Source organism: Anopheles gambiae, chromosome 2, assembly GCF_943734735.2.
Source record: "Anopheles gambiae chromosome 2, idAnoGambNW_F1_1, whole genome shotgun sequence".
NCBI lineage: Eukaryota > Metazoa > Arthropoda > Insecta > Diptera > Culicidae > Anopheles > Anopheles gambiae.
The window spans coordinates 81,376,348-81,393,078 of NC_064601.1; the positions used below are offsets into that span (position 1 = coordinate 81,376,348).

At 45.0% G+C, this 16,731-nt stretch overlaps 3 protein-coding genes across 12 annotated transcripts in view; 2 read left to right on the forward strand and 1 right to left on the reverse strand.

The window, feature by feature from the left end:
• The window catches only part of LOC1274926 (cell adhesion molecule Dscam2), a 54,397-nt gene extending 45,133 nt beyond the window's left edge, over positions 1-9,264 (forward strand). For 7 of the 9 annotated variants that reach the window (XM_061644393.1, XM_061644390.1, XM_061644397.1 and 4 more), the window contains exons 22-26: positions 5,629-6,070; positions 6,158-6,564; positions 7,924-8,112; positions 8,192-8,366; positions 8,699-9,264. In XM_061644393.1, coding sequence (XP_061500377.1) covers positions 5,629-6,070; positions 6,158-6,564; positions 7,924-8,112; positions 8,192-8,366; positions 8,699-8,837 — 1,352 coding nt within the window. In that variant the 3' untranslated portion in view covers positions 8,838-9,264. Of the gene's footprint in view, positions 1-5,628; positions 6,071-6,157; positions 6,565-7,923; positions 8,113-8,191; positions 8,634-8,698 lie in introns of all 9 variants that reach the window. The other 2 variants (XR_009764803.1, XM_061644398.1) reach the window with 2 other exon arrangements.
• Positions 9,265-11,176: 1,912 nt separating this feature from the next.
• On the reverse strand, positions 11,177-12,610 carry LOC1274928 (cytoplasmic tRNA 2-thiolation protein 1). 2 transcript variants are annotated; one of them, XM_061646729.1, is made up of 3 exons: positions 12,392-12,601; positions 12,265-12,316; positions 11,177-12,203 (listed from the first exon to the last, which is right to left on the reverse strand). In XM_061646729.1, the coding sequence occupies exons 2-3, from the start codon at positions 12,310-12,312 to the stop codon at positions 11,223-11,225; spliced, it is 1,029 nt and encodes a 342-aa protein (XP_061502713.1). In that variant the 5' UTR covers positions 12,313-12,316; positions 12,392-12,601; the 3' UTR covers positions 11,177-11,222. The 2 variants fall into 2 exon arrangements, with proteins under 2 accessions (XP_061502713.1, XP_314122.4); XM_314122.5 differs by having other exon boundaries at positions 12,265-12,610.
• A 748-nt stretch (positions 12,611-13,358) lies between these two features.
• Positions 13,359-16,215, forward strand: LOC1274929 (uncharacterized). The gene is made up of 2 exons (XM_314123.5): positions 13,359-13,621; positions 13,745-16,215. Exons 1-2 carry the CDS (start codon positions 13,525-13,527, stop codon positions 16,114-16,116), a joined length of 2,469 nt encoding a protein of 822 aa, XP_314123.5. The 5' UTR covers positions 13,359-13,524; the 3' UTR covers positions 16,117-16,215.
• Positions 16,216-16,731: the final 516 nt, after the last annotated feature.

Here is a 16,731-nt window from a genome sequence, read left to right on the forward strand (position 1 = left end):
ACACGACGACGGTTCGCACCGATGCACACGGTGCCACCAGTGGAAACATAAAATCCTGTCCTTTGCATCCGGGCCCAAACCGAACGGAAGATGCGGGCGGAAGAGGAAGGGAATAGGAGCGAGGGGACAGATCCAGGCTTACGAAACATAATACCAACCGTCCGAGCAACGAACGTCAGCCCAGCCAGCATTAGAATAGGTTTCGGTGGTCGATTGCTTTGGTTTCGAATGATGGTGGCGCCACCGGTTGCGGGGACACCGGCGGCTATGAGGGATGAGCCGAGCCGAGGAGAGAGGATCGCTATATAGATACACATACCTTGTGTGTATATGTGGTACGGTATCCAGCCCCAAATCCGACCAAACGTTTGGACTATTTATCGATCCTTTTGCTCCGACCAAAACACCCCCAACAGCAACCGGGCGGGAAAGCCCGGTAGAACCCTGAGGTAGCGGGTAGCGTCTCTCCTACCCGTCTCTAGACACCCTGAGTGATGAGTCGTTCATCCTGCAACAGAGCCGTTAGTTGCAACCAGCAGCAGCCAACCTACACACACACACACACATACACTCGTTTACTCTCTATCTCTCTTTTTCTGCTCGCGCTTCATGGGCCGATGTAATTGAATGGATTAATTTGACTATTTAGCAACTATGCAAAAACACACATTCCCACGCACGGACACACTACACTGTCACAACCAGACATTCCTCCTACGCGCATGTGTGTGTGTGTGTATGTTGGTTGGTTGGTGTACGAGCATCATCATCATCGGCACGGAATCCATCCAATCGGTGTTGTGATGAAGCGTGATGTTGCAAGTCGTACTGAAATCAGGCTAAATGATTTACCCGATTCCGTTTTTTTGCTTCTTCTTCTTCTGCTGTTGCTTTCTCCTCCCACACGAAGTGACAATCCATCCATCCATCCATCCATCCGCCGGTGCAATCCATCGAGATCGAGTACCGGCGGCATGAGCCACCAGTGGAGTGTTTGATTCGCGCCAGTGTTTATTGCACGTTTCCTCTAGCTCGCGCGATGTGTGCCATTAATTATTCCACAGTATCTCATCCCCAACTCGACCTCGAAGAGGGGATGAAAATTGCACTAGGAGTGGATGATCGAGGGGGGGGGGGCAATGGGTGGTGGGGCAGGTATGCCTGCAAGCCATCGGTAACCTTTTTCTGGAGCAGCAGCGTTTATCGAACCAATTGTTTAATGGTGTATTCCGCGAATTTGTTGCACGCTGGGCGAAGGTTGTTGTCGCGTATGACGAGCGCACACTTGACAGCCACGTTGTAATGTGTCGTTTGGTGCGGGATGGCGGCAGGGAAGCTAAAGTTCAAATCGATAGTCGAAGCTGGTGGTGAGCTGTTTCGGCCGTGACAAACATTTGCAGGATAATGTATGCATGCATACATTATGGAAGTAAAAATGTTTAAATACACCTACCTTGGAACACGCGGAAAGCGGGAATGTGTCAGCACGGTGTGGAACTAGGTGTAGGTTAGGTTTTTAATGTAAAAAAAAGGAAGACTGTACTTAGGTCACTACTTGGTAACTACTATAGGTCTGAAACGGGAATTTTCCTGTAATTGTATTTTCTATTTTTTCCTTGCTGTCCCATCACGGAAGTTCCACCCTGTGGAAGATCTGCAAATGATCTCTCTGCGATTAATTCTGCTATATCCATTTTTATTTGATTAAATCTCCTCTACATAAATGTCGTCAATCACCCATTCTTGCCAAAATATTTAATGATTCCCTTATGCGTGGCACGTATCCTGCGTCCTGGAAACACGCGCGAATGGTTCCTATCCATAAAAAAGGCAGTCGACTTCATGCTAGTAATTATCGTGGCATTGTATCCCTATGCGCTTGTGCGAAGGTGTTTGAGCTCATTCTATACAATCCGCTACTCACAGCAGTTCAAAACTATATGAGCCCTAGTCAGCATGGATTTCTCCCAAGGAGATCTTCCACCACAAATCTTGCTGAATTTGTTGGCTACTGCTTCGACAACATGGATCGTGGTACTCAAGTTGATGCAGTATATATCGATTTCAGGGCTGCGTTCGATAGTATTTCTGATGATATTCTACTTTCGAAGCTAAAAAAACTCGGTTTCCTCGACTGGCACATCACCTGGCTGCGTTCATATTTAACTGGTCGTTCGTACTACATAAGCATAGGATGTCATCGTTCTCACTCCTTCACCAGCTCCTCCGGTGTGCCTCAAGGGTGTAATTTGGGACCGCTACTCTTCCTCATCTATATAAATGATCTATCTTTCGTTTTACCGCCAGGCCAACTCCTAATGTACGCCGACGATGTAAAAATATTCGCTCCAGTTAGAAACGACAGTGACTGTGTACGCCTTCAAACGATCCTTGAGAATCTGGATAGCTGGTGCAGCAGAAACGCCCTCCAAGTGTGTGCTGATAAATGCCAGTGTATATCATTCAGCAGAGCCCGTCACCCCATCACGTTTACATACACTATGCTCAACACGGCTTTGGCTCGCATGACATGTATCCGTGATCTAGGGGTGCTACTCGATCAGAAGATGTCATTTCGCCCTCACATTGATAGCGTTGTTGTGAAGGGAAATCAGCTACTTGGTTTAATTACGCGGACCTGTAGCGAGTTTACCGATCCCATGTGCGTCAAGTCGATCTTCTGTGCCATCGTAAGGTCGTGCCTGGAGTACTGTTGTCCGATCTGGTGCCCGCTTGGCGTTGGTGACATCAATCGCCTCGAAGCCATTCAACGGAGACTCACCAGGTACGCGGTTCGACTCCTTCCATGGCAATCCCATCACGCTCGGCCCAACTACCATCAGTGGTGTCTACTTCTCGGACTTGAACCACTCTGCTCTCGACGTAAAAACGCCCAATGCCTTTTCATATTTCGGCTCCTTAACGGAGAGATCGATTCCCCGGCATTACTAGCCAGCATCAATTTGTTCGCTCCCTGTCGCATTCTTAGATCCAATTTCCATCTCCATGTACCGCGTACCCGCAACAACCATAGCCAGGGACACCCCATTATACGTATGTCCCTCGAGTTCAATGAAGTGTTAGATTTGTTCGATTTTAGTATGTCTACATCTACGTTCAAGGAGAAATTGCGTCTACGTCACATTTAATGTTAGCTTATAACTAGAGGTCTATTTATATGTTATAAATGATCATTGTTATACATATCTTAATTTAATTATAAGGTTGCCGATTAGACACAATGGTCCGTCGGTTGTGTATGAAATAAATAAATAAATAAATAAAGGTTTTCAACCGGTAGGGAATTTTGATTATTTAAGGAGGGAGGGGGATTTCGGATCAAAATTTCTCTAAATACCATGGATTGCTACGTTCTCCCCTGCTCACAAACTTGTAAGGGTGGAATGCAATCCTACACTCACCCTACATGGGGTGAAAAGCTGCAAAAAGGTTGAAAACCATTGAGTTAGAGGAAGACAAATCTGCGCAATAGGTTGGATGCGACATAAATCTGAACCTTATTTCACTGATTTTCGCGATGATTTCTAAGCAGGGGAAAAGGGGGCATTCCTTGGGAGCTTGTTTTCAATTTCGAACCACAAAATATGTTATATTATTACTTGTGAGATACCTATGGGCTCAACTATCCCATATACAAGCAATCGACGATCTTCCAAAACCATACCCTGAAATTTTCCTATGATGGATGGTGATGCTCGTTTTGGTAGTGAATCATATTCAGCTTACATGGTGGATTATATCAAGGATAAGACTCCTTTAGTGCTATCACCACCATTTAAAAAAAATAAAAATCTGATAATATCCTTTCAAAATGAAGATTTTTATCATTGCACGATATTCTGATTATTCTATTGTCAAAGAAAACTAATACGCCAACTACAGAAAAAGAACTGACAGATCGAATTGCCGTTTCCATTACCGTCTTTTGAAAGGAGAAATAATTAAATTACGTAGACATTTTGATTTACAGTTATTTATCTACAGTCCAATCTACTTTTCCTTCATTGGCCTAACAACTTTTGTCGGTCTAGGTATTCCTGTACCACTAATGAACATAGCAGGATAGTCGGTTCTACTTATTGGGGAGGAAGTTGGAAGCCACGACCCATACGTGGCTTAAACCCATGACGGGCATGTGTTTAAGTCGTGCGAGTATACAATTGCTATAAGTGGCAATAACTTAATGTTACACATTTGCATTGAATTTGTACCACACGATACTCGCTGCTTTTATTATTTATGCCTTTTTATGTTTTTAATGCCTGATAATGACGATAAAATTATAAAATGAAAATGATAACTATCTCCAACTATAGCACAAAATATCAAACTCAATTAAAGTCAGCTATTTAGAACACGTTTTTCGCTGTTACATAGAAAAATAATTCTTAAAACCCATCATGGTTTCCTTCGGAAATTTTATATGTTCAATGTTCATTAGACCAGCACTTAAATACAGGACAAATTATGAATTTGTCCATATATGACGGTATATTAACTTTTCGTTAAAAAACGGAAAAGTCCAGTTAAAAACGAAATTTGTGGGTAGCCTAATTAGATGCAATCTCCCAATCAATTGTGGTTTTAGGTGCTATTGGTAACGGAATTAAAGAAAAAACATTATTTACCAGCAGCAATGGCATCAACACTTTACTAAAACCTGAAACGATTGTACGGTGTAAGCGTTCACACGACAAAATATTATTTTAAGTTTCCAAAGAGTCCCTATCGCATATGGAAAACAAAAACACACCTCAAGCACAGTGCTTGACCTGGTTAGCATGGTTGTTTGAATTACCGCACAAAACAAGATAGTTAGTAAGCTGCGATGGTTTCGACTCATAGCTAAACCAACAGTGACATGATAGCGACCAATAATGACATCACATGCGTGCGGATGATAGTTTGACCCGACAAACAGGTTCAATTTCAAACTAGACTCGCGAGTCTCACAATGATTCTCATGTGGCAGGGCAACAAACATACAATGAACAACAAACCTATAACGTTCCAGTAGGTTGTCGACCTGAATTTGACCTGTAAAAATAAAACAACACAAACAATACTAACAAATAGGATTGTTTATGAGTCGGTCACAGGGATCATGCATCAACGGTCTCGAGTGGATTGTCACGCAATAACAAATATGTATTGTTAAGTACCTTATTAATGTTACGTTGGAGAAAAACATGTTCCAAATGGTTTAGCTTATTAGCCCATAGCCTATTTGAAAAATGGGGGCGAGTGGGAACAAAATTTATTTGTTTTTAATTATCAGAAAAAGATGAGAATAACAACATGCTTCTATTCTTTGTAGGCACATGAATTATATACCTTATATTTGTTATACTTTATGATACAAAGTGAAAGTGAATCATTTTAAATGTGGACAATTAACACGACTGCTTGTGAATTAGTTTTTTTTTTATTTTTACGATTTTTTTTACATTTATAATGTATATAACAAACTTATTTTGTACATGGAAAATTAATGGGTTGCAGTATGTTGACTAACACTACATAATTTAGCTTGTTTCTAATTTCCATAAAAACAAATGTGTATTCGTAGTTTGACATTTCACATTCCTCTTAATCTTTCTTCGCAAGCCCCACACATTCCCGAGGAGCGAGAACTGTTCAACACCAACTCGAGCTGCCTGAATCTGTTTCTCACCTCCTGGCTGAACGGTGGCTGCCCAATATCGCACTTTTCCATCGAATACCGTCGGCTTCATACACCGTTCTGGACGATCGTCTCATCCGACCTTTCCGGCAGCGATCAGCACACGAATGGGAGCATTTCGTTCTGCGATTTCATTCCCGCCACCTGGTACGAGCTTAAGATCACCTCCAACAACGATGCAGGGAAAACGATGGCACAGTATAACTTTGCCACCTTAACACTATCGGGCGAGAAAATACCGCCACCAGAGTACAAGGCAATGCCGGAGGAGAACAACGATTCCATTCTGCTATCGGACGAGGTAGAGTTCCAGTGGCTGCAGTCGACGGTGATGATAATTACCATCATTGTAATTGTTTTAAGTCTGTAAGTATAAGCAATAAGCAGGTCAGCAATCACACCCTGCTGATATCATAATACGTTGCGAAATGTCGGTTTCGATTCCCTCTCCAGTGTGGTTGGCGCCAAGTATCGGGGTGTTTTGTGCTTCACCAACAACTCCGATCGCTACAGCACCCAAACACTATCGGCCGATCTGAGCATGAAGGAGCAGTCGGAAAACATCCGCAACCAGCAGGTGTACAGTGCATCGCCCGTCAAGGTGATCAACAAGGAGGAGAACGCCGAAATGTACGAAATTTCACCGTACGCCACATTTAACGCGAGCACCGGCCGGCTGTGTAAGGAACCGCGAAGCCTAAACCCATCGAACATAGACTATTCGCTGCAGTTCCGCACCTTCGGCCACCCGGAGTGTGATTTAAATGCCACTGCCTACCCGTTGCTGGAGAGCACCGGTCACATGCCAGGACACATCAAGGGCAAGTCCAGCTGGCACAAGCAACAGTTTTACAACACCGGTAAGTTGGAGCTTCAAATGCAGTCTTTTAAACACGACGTGCCAGGACGTGGTTTCATGTTATTGCAACTGTCGGTGTAGTGTATTTTTAGTCTGAAAAGTACACAATGCTATATTATACGCGTGGACTCGCCGGTCGAACCATGTTTAGTTTCGTGGGGTTTAATAACAGCTTTTAGGAACACTGTGTTTATTGCTGTTCTGTAATAATAAGTGTGCAATATCGTGTATCTATTGTACATGTCTACAAACTTTTTTGGAATCGTGGGACGAATTGCTTCGCAAATAACGTTGAGGGCCGTTACCGTTAGTTGAAGTTACTCTTCTCTAATGATTGTTTAAATTTTGGTAAATAGTCAAAACTCTAATAGTAATTATATAAACCTTTAAAAACCCTCAAGCCGTTGAGGGCCGCATTAAAAGCTTTAATTTTTAGATTGGGCAGTTTTGAGTTTGCCTGTTGAAACTCCACTTCCTGGAACAAAAACTCATTACACTGAACTTTGAATAGCGAGTTATTGCATAGTTATCATTCGTATCAATATTAGTTTTTTTTTTTGCATATTGCAGGAACAACAAGATCACATTGTAAACACTAATTATTGCAGATTATAATTAAAAGCAATTAGCCGTATTGTAGCTTTCAGTTGATTTTTTTTATTGTTATAAGTCTTTCATGAAGACTGGTTGAAAAGTTCGTATTGCATAAAATTAAATTAAAAAAAAAACACTACAAAATATAAATACACAGAGCGACATTTCCTCCCTTCAGACAATCAACGCTACCTACCTAAGACAATAAATATACTACACATCATACATTCCCTAAATGTTTTTTATCACTTTTTACCATTGAAAATTCTCAAGTACTGAAAACAAACGCTGTTTATTATGAGTTTAAAAATATTGGGATATGTACAAAACTATTGAAAAAATTCAAACTTTTTTATGAAAACTACAACGTGCAATTAGTCAATTCGAAATAAATGCCTGAAATTTTGAGAAAATTTTAATTTCAAGCATTTCACTGCAGATTGTGTATTTGGTTACTTTCGCCATAAAACCTTATCGATACCATATTATTGTTTTACTTACTTTTTCTTTATGTTTGTAGGCAATACAATATTCCAAGAATAGTGGAAGTTACACAAACCAAAAACACAAACATAAGTGTTTTTATTTAAATTTAATGTAGGAAATTTTGTATATCACATGTTCAGTCATATGATCACAAGAGTGATGGAAATTTAGTTGAAAATTATTTTGAAGCTATGAATAATTTTGTACTGACAGATTAAATTAACAACTATCGAATAAAATAGTATTAAAAATAACATATTACATAAATTTCATTTGATAGACGAAACCCCAATGAACATGCCCAGCTCAACGAAATCAATCGCTGCCAAATGGGACGACGGTGCATTGCGACGCATGGGGCAACGCAGCTTCGGTCCCAGCAACTATTCCGAGTCGGATAGCAGCAGCCCCATTAACGAATTCTCCAACGCACCCACCTTTAGGATACCTTCGAAAACGCCCTGTTCAAGTATGGTTTGAACGTGCGATCGATTCACGGAGCCGGGTGTAACTTAAATTCCATTTCTGTTTTGCCATTGTCTGTGCAGATATTCTGCACCACGAGTCCAGCACGGAATCGATCAAGGAGCTGTCGCCGGTGCGGGATCATCGCGCCAACACGCCTCGCCACGTCCAGGCTACGGGGAAAGGCCACTTTGGGCATCAGCTACGGACAAAGGACAATCATTGCCTCGATATGCAACCATCTTCAAGTACGCACAGGTAGTTCAGGTACCTAAATCTCAAGATCCAAAATCTAACCAAAAAGGGAGCCCTACTGCATCGCATCGCATTCGTCTACGGCCTTTCCGTTTTGCGTGTGGCCGCATCCGATTAAGCACATTAGAAGCGACACACTGCAGTAACGTCTCCCGAACTCAAAATTGACCTCACCTAATGCCATACCACAAAATCCAATACAAAAAAAAAAACAATACAAAACCACAAAACAAAAACCGGATTTGGAACACTGTCAACCTTTATCGAATGGTACACACTTGCTGGCCCTGCCAGCCAGCAGATACTAGTAATCGCGTTTTGGCTTCGTTTTGTAGATACCACAATAAGACCTACGTGACAGCGGCCGAGTTTAGCGAAACGGAAAGTGATCGCGAGCGGGCACTAGATCTCGAGGTACAGCGCGCGATGGAAAAGGCTATACGGCAGGACGAGTGCAAATCGTCGACGAGATAGAACGAATTCACGGCACGTGCATTTCCAGTCAGCTGATCTCAATCTTGACTCTTCGTGCTTTCTATCTCTCTTTCAACCTTTTCCAACTTTCTGTTGAATTGCAAACAGACCTCCTATTCCCATTTCCATTCCCATTCTCTTCCCGTCACTTTTGATTACTTCTTTTCGAACCCCAGTCCGATCCTGCGTGGTGATAATAAGCCCTCCAGAACCCTCCAGTATCGAACCTGAACGCTTTACGATCGAGAGTTCAGCGCCCCGTGTCCCACAATCATCCATCGTCAAGCAGTGTAGTTTCCCCGTAGTGTAGAGTAAACTATTGTCGTTATTGTAGCACAATACCCACACCGTCATGAGATTTTTTATATCTTCATTCAAGTTGAATATACGGTTTTTGTTTTACATTGAATGTAAATCGGTCAAGAAAGGGTAAACTTTTACGTATTTATGTTGGTGTTCTATCATCCGAAACTAATGCGAAAAAGGGGAAGCCAGTATACACTAAGCCAATTGCAAGCTTATCCAATAGCAATCATTTAGCACTCAACAGGGATAAATGAAGTAAATAACGCAAATAGATTATTTCACTCTTAATTAATCATCAAAGAGTACCGTGAGTAAGTAACTAGTCAGTGTTTTAACTCATTTGCAATTTAAATCAAATGGATACAGTAGTCTCGTGAGCGACCCTGAGGACGAGGGAACCCCCTATTAATGACAGAGACTCCGAGGACAAAAGCAGTCTACCAAGCCCGTACTGTCCGTGAATTTGATATCCATTCGAAACTGACCCTGAAACTGCTCCCAATCGAAAACCTTTCCTGAAACTGATCACTACCAGTCTTGAAACAGATTCGGAAATCATATTGCTCCTGGGACTGATCCTGAGCTCCATACCAGTCCTGAAATATATACCAAATCCAACCGGTGTGGATTCCAACTGCAACAATTCCTAAACCCATACCAATCCTGGAACTGGTACCAATCCTATACCAGTCTTGGAATTGATTTTGAACTCGTCCTGGAACTTATACCACACCCAGAACAGTCCTGAAATTGATCTTGAATCCATACCGATCATGGAACTGATCTAATTACCCCCAAGATCGCAAAAATCAGGAGTCAACTCCGATCTGACTCCGATAAATTCGAAACCGAAGGTAGGTCCGTCCTGCATTATCTGGAGTAGTTCGGAAACGTCTGGAGTCGTCCGAAGTCGCACGGAGTCGCCTGGAGTCGGAGTCGTCTGAAAGTGTCCGGAGTTGTCCAGAGTCTCCCGTAGTCACTTTGAGTCATTCCGAGTCCGAGCCCGAGTCCGAGTAGTAGGGAGTCTGAGTTGTCCGGAGTTGGCCTTCGAAACAAAGGCATGTATACGAAAAGCACGCGCAATGTGATAGAAAAAAATACACAACGAAATGAAATGCCTGCTCACATGCACATTGCACTAGACGGCTCCGGTTGACCCCGACCGACTCCGATTCCGGTCGACTCCGCTCGACTCTGGACGACTCCGGACAACTGAGGACGACTCCACACGACTGCAACTCCAGGCGGAACTAGTGGTTCCCTTTTCGCCGGAGTCGGAACAGAACTAACAATAGGCGGTTTCGGATCGGAGTCGTGGAAGCGCTCCAGAGAACACATCACTAAACTGATCCTGCTTCTATCGCACTCTTGGAACTGATCCTAATCCTTGATACTGATACCGGTCCTGGAGTTGATCCCGAGTCCATTCGGGTCCTGCTTCTAATCACGAACCCATAAGGTTCTGACGGAAGGAAACACTCACCAGTCTTTTCGGAGTTGTTCTGATTTCTTCTGAAACCGCTTCATTTTTTCGGTCTAAAAATTTAACATAGATATGCTTCGCCGCTGGAACGGATCGCAAAGATGTCCCGGTTCAGAAACAGATACAGTACGTACTCTAAATCTGAAACTGATGCCACTACCGTACTGGTCAAAGATATTTGCGGTAAACTTTTCACTTCCGTACCGCTTTCCTCTAGTTTAGATCTGGCAGCTTGTAACTGTCAGACGAGATCCTAAAAATGGGCTCCCAAAGATGTCCCTTTTCTTTAATTTTGAAACGAGCGAACTATGTAGTTCCGGATTATTGGTGAAAATATTTTCGAGAATTTTTCGAAATTTCTCAGTCGTCGATTTCTATTGCTTACGTCCGAAGAATTTGTTCGAAACAAAGATCACGAGCAGAGACTTGTCTTTAACGACTATCCCTTGGCAGTTTCGGAATTATAATATGTAGAATTCTAAGTGATTTGATCTGGTTGCTGGAGGTACTGTTAATAATGAATGATGTAATTCAAAAACTTACACGAGTATTTCCATCCACAAGCTTCCGTATATTGCAAACAAATCCGAATCACATCAAAAATCATTCTTTACAAGATGTGCCTTTTCGCGCAGCTGCTGTTCCTGCAGTGCCACCATCCGTTCGCCCTTCGACTTCTTCCCGATGCCTAGCTTGGGCAATCCACGGTTTAGCCCTTCCAGCAGCACACACGCCTTGCACGGCTGCTGGGATGAGACGAACCCGCACCGGCCACACACCCCGCGGACAGGCTTCTTCACCGTGCCCTTGATTTGCAGCTGCTCGCCGGCATGAATGATGTCCATGATGGCCGATGGGCGCACCTTTTCCAGATCCTTCAAAAACGCCCGCGCATGGCCCCGGTATGCGTTCGGAGCAAAGACACATTCGGTCGAGAAGTAGACTAGCTTCTTGAAGTGTGCGTACATCACGATCTCTTTCTCGTAGCTATACTTGAGCGGTTTCACCCGCGGGATCGTGTCCGCCTCTTTGGATCCCGTTTTGATATCGCAGCAGCGTCGCAATCGTGCCGTATCGCCGCGCAGGATGTTCATGATGACGGTTTCCGCAATGTCGTCCGCATTGTGGCCCGTAGCCACACAGTCGACCTCCATCAAGCGTGCGCCACGATCAAGCGCCTGCCGGCGGAATACGCCGCAGAAAGTGCAATTGTTGCTGCGGCCTATCTCCGCCACTATGCGATCCATCGTCCACCCGTACAGCTCCTGGTACGATAGTACACGCAACGGCATGCCATAGTCGTCCCGATTTTGGGCTACCGTTTTCAGGCTGTCGTCCCGGTACCCGGTGATTCCCTCGTCGATGGACAGCAGCACCAGATCTAGGCCGTAGTTGTATCGCTTGTTCAACAGGTTCATCACGTGCGCCAGCACGGTGCTGTCCTTTCCGCCGCTGGCCGCTATCGCTACCTTTTCGCCCGGCCGGAACAGCTGCTCCTGCTGGATGGTGTTGTGTATTTCCGTCTCGAACGCAAGGAAGAAACATTCCTTGCAGAGCGTATCGCCCGTTTTTGGTCGCTGAAATATGAGCAATAAAGGTAAACATGGTGGGTTTTTTTGTATCTTTAAATGTACTTACCCGCATGAAAGCATTGCGACCACAGCTACTTCTACATGGGACTGGCATTGTGCTAAGGAAAGTTGAAGAAAATACTGAATTACGAACAAGCGTGCTGCTTGTTGTTGTTTACATTACAGTCACCTACACATAAGAAGCCCCGAGTGAGATTCCTACCCCCTATGCAACGTGAAACTGTTTTTGTATTGCATTGAAATTTGAATTTTATTCTTTTAAAAAAAGCTTTAGCTTTTCCATTCTACTTGTTAAACTTGTTTAAATTACTCCTACTTAAGCTTTTTATTCATAAAACTGCCCTCTGATTGTTCATTGAGAAATGCTATTTGACGTTCAACCCACGTTTGTCAACAACACCCAGCATGACGTTAAAGTGTCAAATATTGCTCACCGGGTGCAGTGTGGCCAGATTATATTGGCAGATTTCGGCAGGAGCACTGTTGAGAACGCAAACATTTAAATTTAATCAATTATTTTAACGATCAATTTTTTCTTCATTTTCTTCAATTTCTGAGGAAAAACAATGAAACAGCGCGAGCGAACGTTCTTTTCAGTGGCACTCACTGGCGCTCTGCCTCGTGCATTTTAAAGGCATGCAATAGAACGCATTCTCTCCGTGAAGGCGCTCCATCCGCCATTTTTAATTTTGAGCCCAAAACAACGGACTTCGGTTCCGATCTTGGGCCGGAACCCCACCGTGTGTTTGTATCTACCCCTCGACTGAAAATTTAATTCTTTTTTTCTGTCAGGTGAGCTTAAACCGCGGACAGCGAGATTCAAATTAAAATTTAAATGATTTTCTTTGACGAAAAATTCTCGGAATCCACGCAACTGACATTTTCTACTTATTATGAACATAACATTTTAACGGAGAAAAATAAAAAGTGCCAGGCAAACAAACGTGCATCAGCGCGATAAGTAACAAATGAGGTTAGCAATCCTTGAAACAGCAACCCAAGCGCCACAGATTAAGCTGAAACGACTGAAAAATCAAATATCTGTGATTTTCGGTAGGATAAATGGAATATCGGTAGTTTTAGGGCGGTCATCTGTGAATCGGTAGCCATATAAAAAATCGGTAAGAATACAGATAAATCGGTATTTCTGGTCACTCTGACCGCGTGTGCGAGCTGAGCTGTCAATTCGCCGCTCACCTCGTGTTGAACAAACAACGTGCACGTTTTCAATGTGTTTCAAGTTGCGATAAATCCACGCGCCGTGTTAGCCTTTCGTTTTCGTTTGCTTTTGTGAAGTGCTGTTAGGATGGGCCGTAAAATAAATCTCGAGAGACCGAAAAAGGGACCTGGCCGAAAGGCCCGGAAACAGCCAGAACCAGAGTTTCAGTTCAAAAAGGGCGAAGGTAAGTAGCTTGGCGACGGATGGTTAGCTGTGCGTAGCGCCCACCAGCCACCGATATTTACATCACATACCATTGATGGCAGCAGCACATGAGCAGTTCTCACACCCGGCCGCTTGTTTTCAGATGAGGATTCCAACAAGAAGCTGTCCCGCCATCAAATCCAGCGGCTCAAGAAGCGCGAAATGCTAAAGCAAAAGCAGAAGGAAGAGAAGAAGACGAAAAAAGCGACAAAGAACGCGGCGAAAGTAGCCGCCGTCCCGAACACGTTCGATCCGGCGGAGATTTTCAACATTGAAAAAAGCCGACAGAAGTACCAGCAACTGGGCCAAAAGAGCAAAACACCACAGCCCGTCGCAACCAATGGCCATCAGAATGGCAGCGCGAAGAAGGGTCGCAACTTGTTCGATAGCGATAATGAAATGGATGAGGATGAGCAAAAGGCAGCCACCGGCAAGAAGGTACAGGTGAAGAAAAGCCAAATGAAGAAGTTTCTTCAACGGGCGGAATCGGAAGATGAGAGCGATTCGGAGGAAGAGGAGATGGACAGCGATGTAGAAGAGGAAGAGGATGAGGAGGCGGAGAGCGTCGAGGGCGAGGAAGATGATTACGAAGATGAGGATGTTGGCGAGGAGCTGGACGACGAAGAGGAGGACGATGAGATGGGCGCAGAAGAAGATTATGAGGACGATGATGAGGATGATGAAGATGAAGATGAAGATGAAGATGACGATGATGAAGACGATGAGGATGGCGATATGCTGCCGATTGAGGCGGCCAACAAGAAGCTGAAGAAACGGATGGAGCGGGAGCAGAAGGAAGCTGACGCCGAAATGGCCGAAGCCGCGGTTAACCGCGAACGCTTTGCCTTCCCGACCGAGGAAGAGCTGGCGCAAACGACCAGCCTACAGGACGTGAACATGCGTATCAAGGACGTGGTGGGCGTACTGTCGGACTTTGCGGCGAATCGCGATCCGAATCGCTCCCGCTGCGAGTACATCGACTTGCTGCGAAGGGATCTCTGTCTGTACTACTCGTACAACGACTTTTTCATGGGCCTGCTGATGGAAATCTTCTCGCCAAACGAGCTGCTGGAGTTTCTCGAAGCGTCGGAAATTCAACGCCCCGTGACGATCCGCACGAACAGTCTGAAGACTCGGCGTCGTGATTTAGCCCAGGCGCTGATCAATCGCGGCATCAATCTGGACCCGATCGGGAAGTGGTCGAAGGAGGGCTTGGTGGTGTACACGTCGCAAGTGCCACTGGGAGCCACGCCGGAGTATCTTGCCGGCCACTATATGCTGCAAGGTGGCTCCAGTATGCTGCCCGTAATGGCCCTGGCGCCGGAGGAAAACGAACGCATTCTCGATATGTGCGCCGCGCCGGGCGGCAAGAGCTCCCACATTGCCGCGCTGATGAAGAACACGGGCGTGCTGTTTGTGAACGATGCAAACAAGGAGCGGCTGCACGCGGTGTTGGGCAACTTCCATCGGCTCGGCATACAGAACGCAGTCATCACCTGTATGGACGGTGTCAAGTACGGCAACATCATGAAGGGCTTCGACCGCGTGCTGCTCGATGCGCCCTGCACCGGCTCGGGCGTCATCTCGAAGGACCCGAGCGTGAAGGCCACGAAGAACGAGATCGATGTGCAACGGTGCTTTAACTTGCAGCGGCGTCTGCTGCTGACCGCGATCGATTGTCTGTCGGCCAGCTCGCCGACCGGCGGCTACCTGGTGTACTCCACCTGCTCCATCCTGCCGCAGGAAAACGAATGGGTGATTGATTTCGCACTGAAACGGCGCAACGTGCGCCTGGTGCCGACGGGGCTCGACTTCGGTGTCGAGGGCATGACCAGCTTCGGGGCGCACCGGTTTCATCCGACGATGAAGCTAACGCGTCGCTTCTATCCCCACACCCACAATCTGGACGGGTTCTTCGTGGCGAAGCTGCAGAAATTCTCCGACGCCATACCGAAGAGCGTGGACGGTGAGCCGGAGGCGGAGGATGAGGTGGAGGAAGAGCCGGAGGAGGAAATGAAGCTGCCGAAGAAGATCGACAAGCGCGACTGGTACTACCAGGACATTATCGACGAGCGCAAGGCACAGCGGGAGGACAAAAACAAGAACCACGTCGTGACGGTGTTCCAGAAGCCAGCGAACGTTAAGAAGGGACCGAAAAAGCCCAAACAACCACAGCCGAGTGCTGGGGAAAGGGAGCAAAAGCCACAAAAGCCGGCAAGCGAGGAGCCGAAGCAGCCAGCAACGAACGGCACCAGCAGCAGCAGCAAGCAGCGTCAACCGGCACCGAAAAGCAACACCGAACAACGGGAAGCGGAAGAGGCGTTGCGTTTGAAGAAGAAGCTCAAACAGGTGCAGACTAAGAATGGCAAAGCTGGCCCAGGGGGTAAGAAGAATGGCGAGAAGAAGAAGGTGGTGCAGGGGGTGAAAAAGGGCGCGTTTAAAAGTAAGGTGGGGAAAATGAGAACGGCTAAGTAGTAACGGTCGAGCGTATGTAATTAGATTTATTCACCCCTATTTGTTTATTGGCTTATTCCTTTGGTGGGAATACAATAAAATTAATTCTAATGAAACGGATGTACAACGAGTTATAGTTGTGTGGTGTTGTTTAAGACACTTTTATAGTATGTAAAGATGATTTTAAGTAATTATTCAACTCGGCCAAATAGTAACCTTCTATTAAAGGATATAATGTAACAAAATCTACTTTCTCTAGCAAAAACTCCACGAGTAGTCCTTCGGTCACAACTTCATTCACCATACTAAATATCGTATTTTGCGTTGTTTATTTCAAATGAGATACGAGCCCAGTGCAATCACCCAAACACGTGTTGAAGTGCCATCCTTTCACGCATGCATTCTACAAAAAGGGCGTTAACACGAAACCCTCCGCTCTCTCCCTAGTTGAGTTTTCATTTACTCATTCTCACGAGCGCGCTCTCTCTCTCTCACACACACACACACACACACACACTAACACAATCGGAGTAAACAATCAATCCCGGATGTGAAGAAAACTCTCCTTTAAGGACAAGGGCACGAAAACTCTTCCCTCACTAGCAATTTCACCCGATTTGATCCGAAAAACGAATG

What these genes read in the sequence shown, in the direction of transcription:
- LOC1274928 (XM_314122.5), bottom strand. Translation starts at nt 12,312, where the DNA reads ATGCCAGTCCCATGTAGAAGTAGCTGTGGTCGCAATGCTTTCATGCGG. An exon ending in GTCGCAATGCTTTCATGCGG is followed by an intron (nt 12,204 to 12,264) that starts GTAAGTACATTT and finishes CTCATATTTCAG; the next exon opens with CGACCAAAAACGGGCGATAC.
- LOC1274929 (XM_314123.5), top strand. Translation starts at nt 13,525, where the DNA reads ATGGGCCGTAAAATAAATCTCGAGAGACCGAAAAAGGGACCTGGCCGA. An exon ending in TCAGTTCAAAAAGGGCGAAG is followed by an intron (nt 13,622 to 13,744) that starts GTAAGTAGCTTG and finishes GCTTGTTTTCAG; the next exon opens with ATGAGGATTCCAACAAGAAG.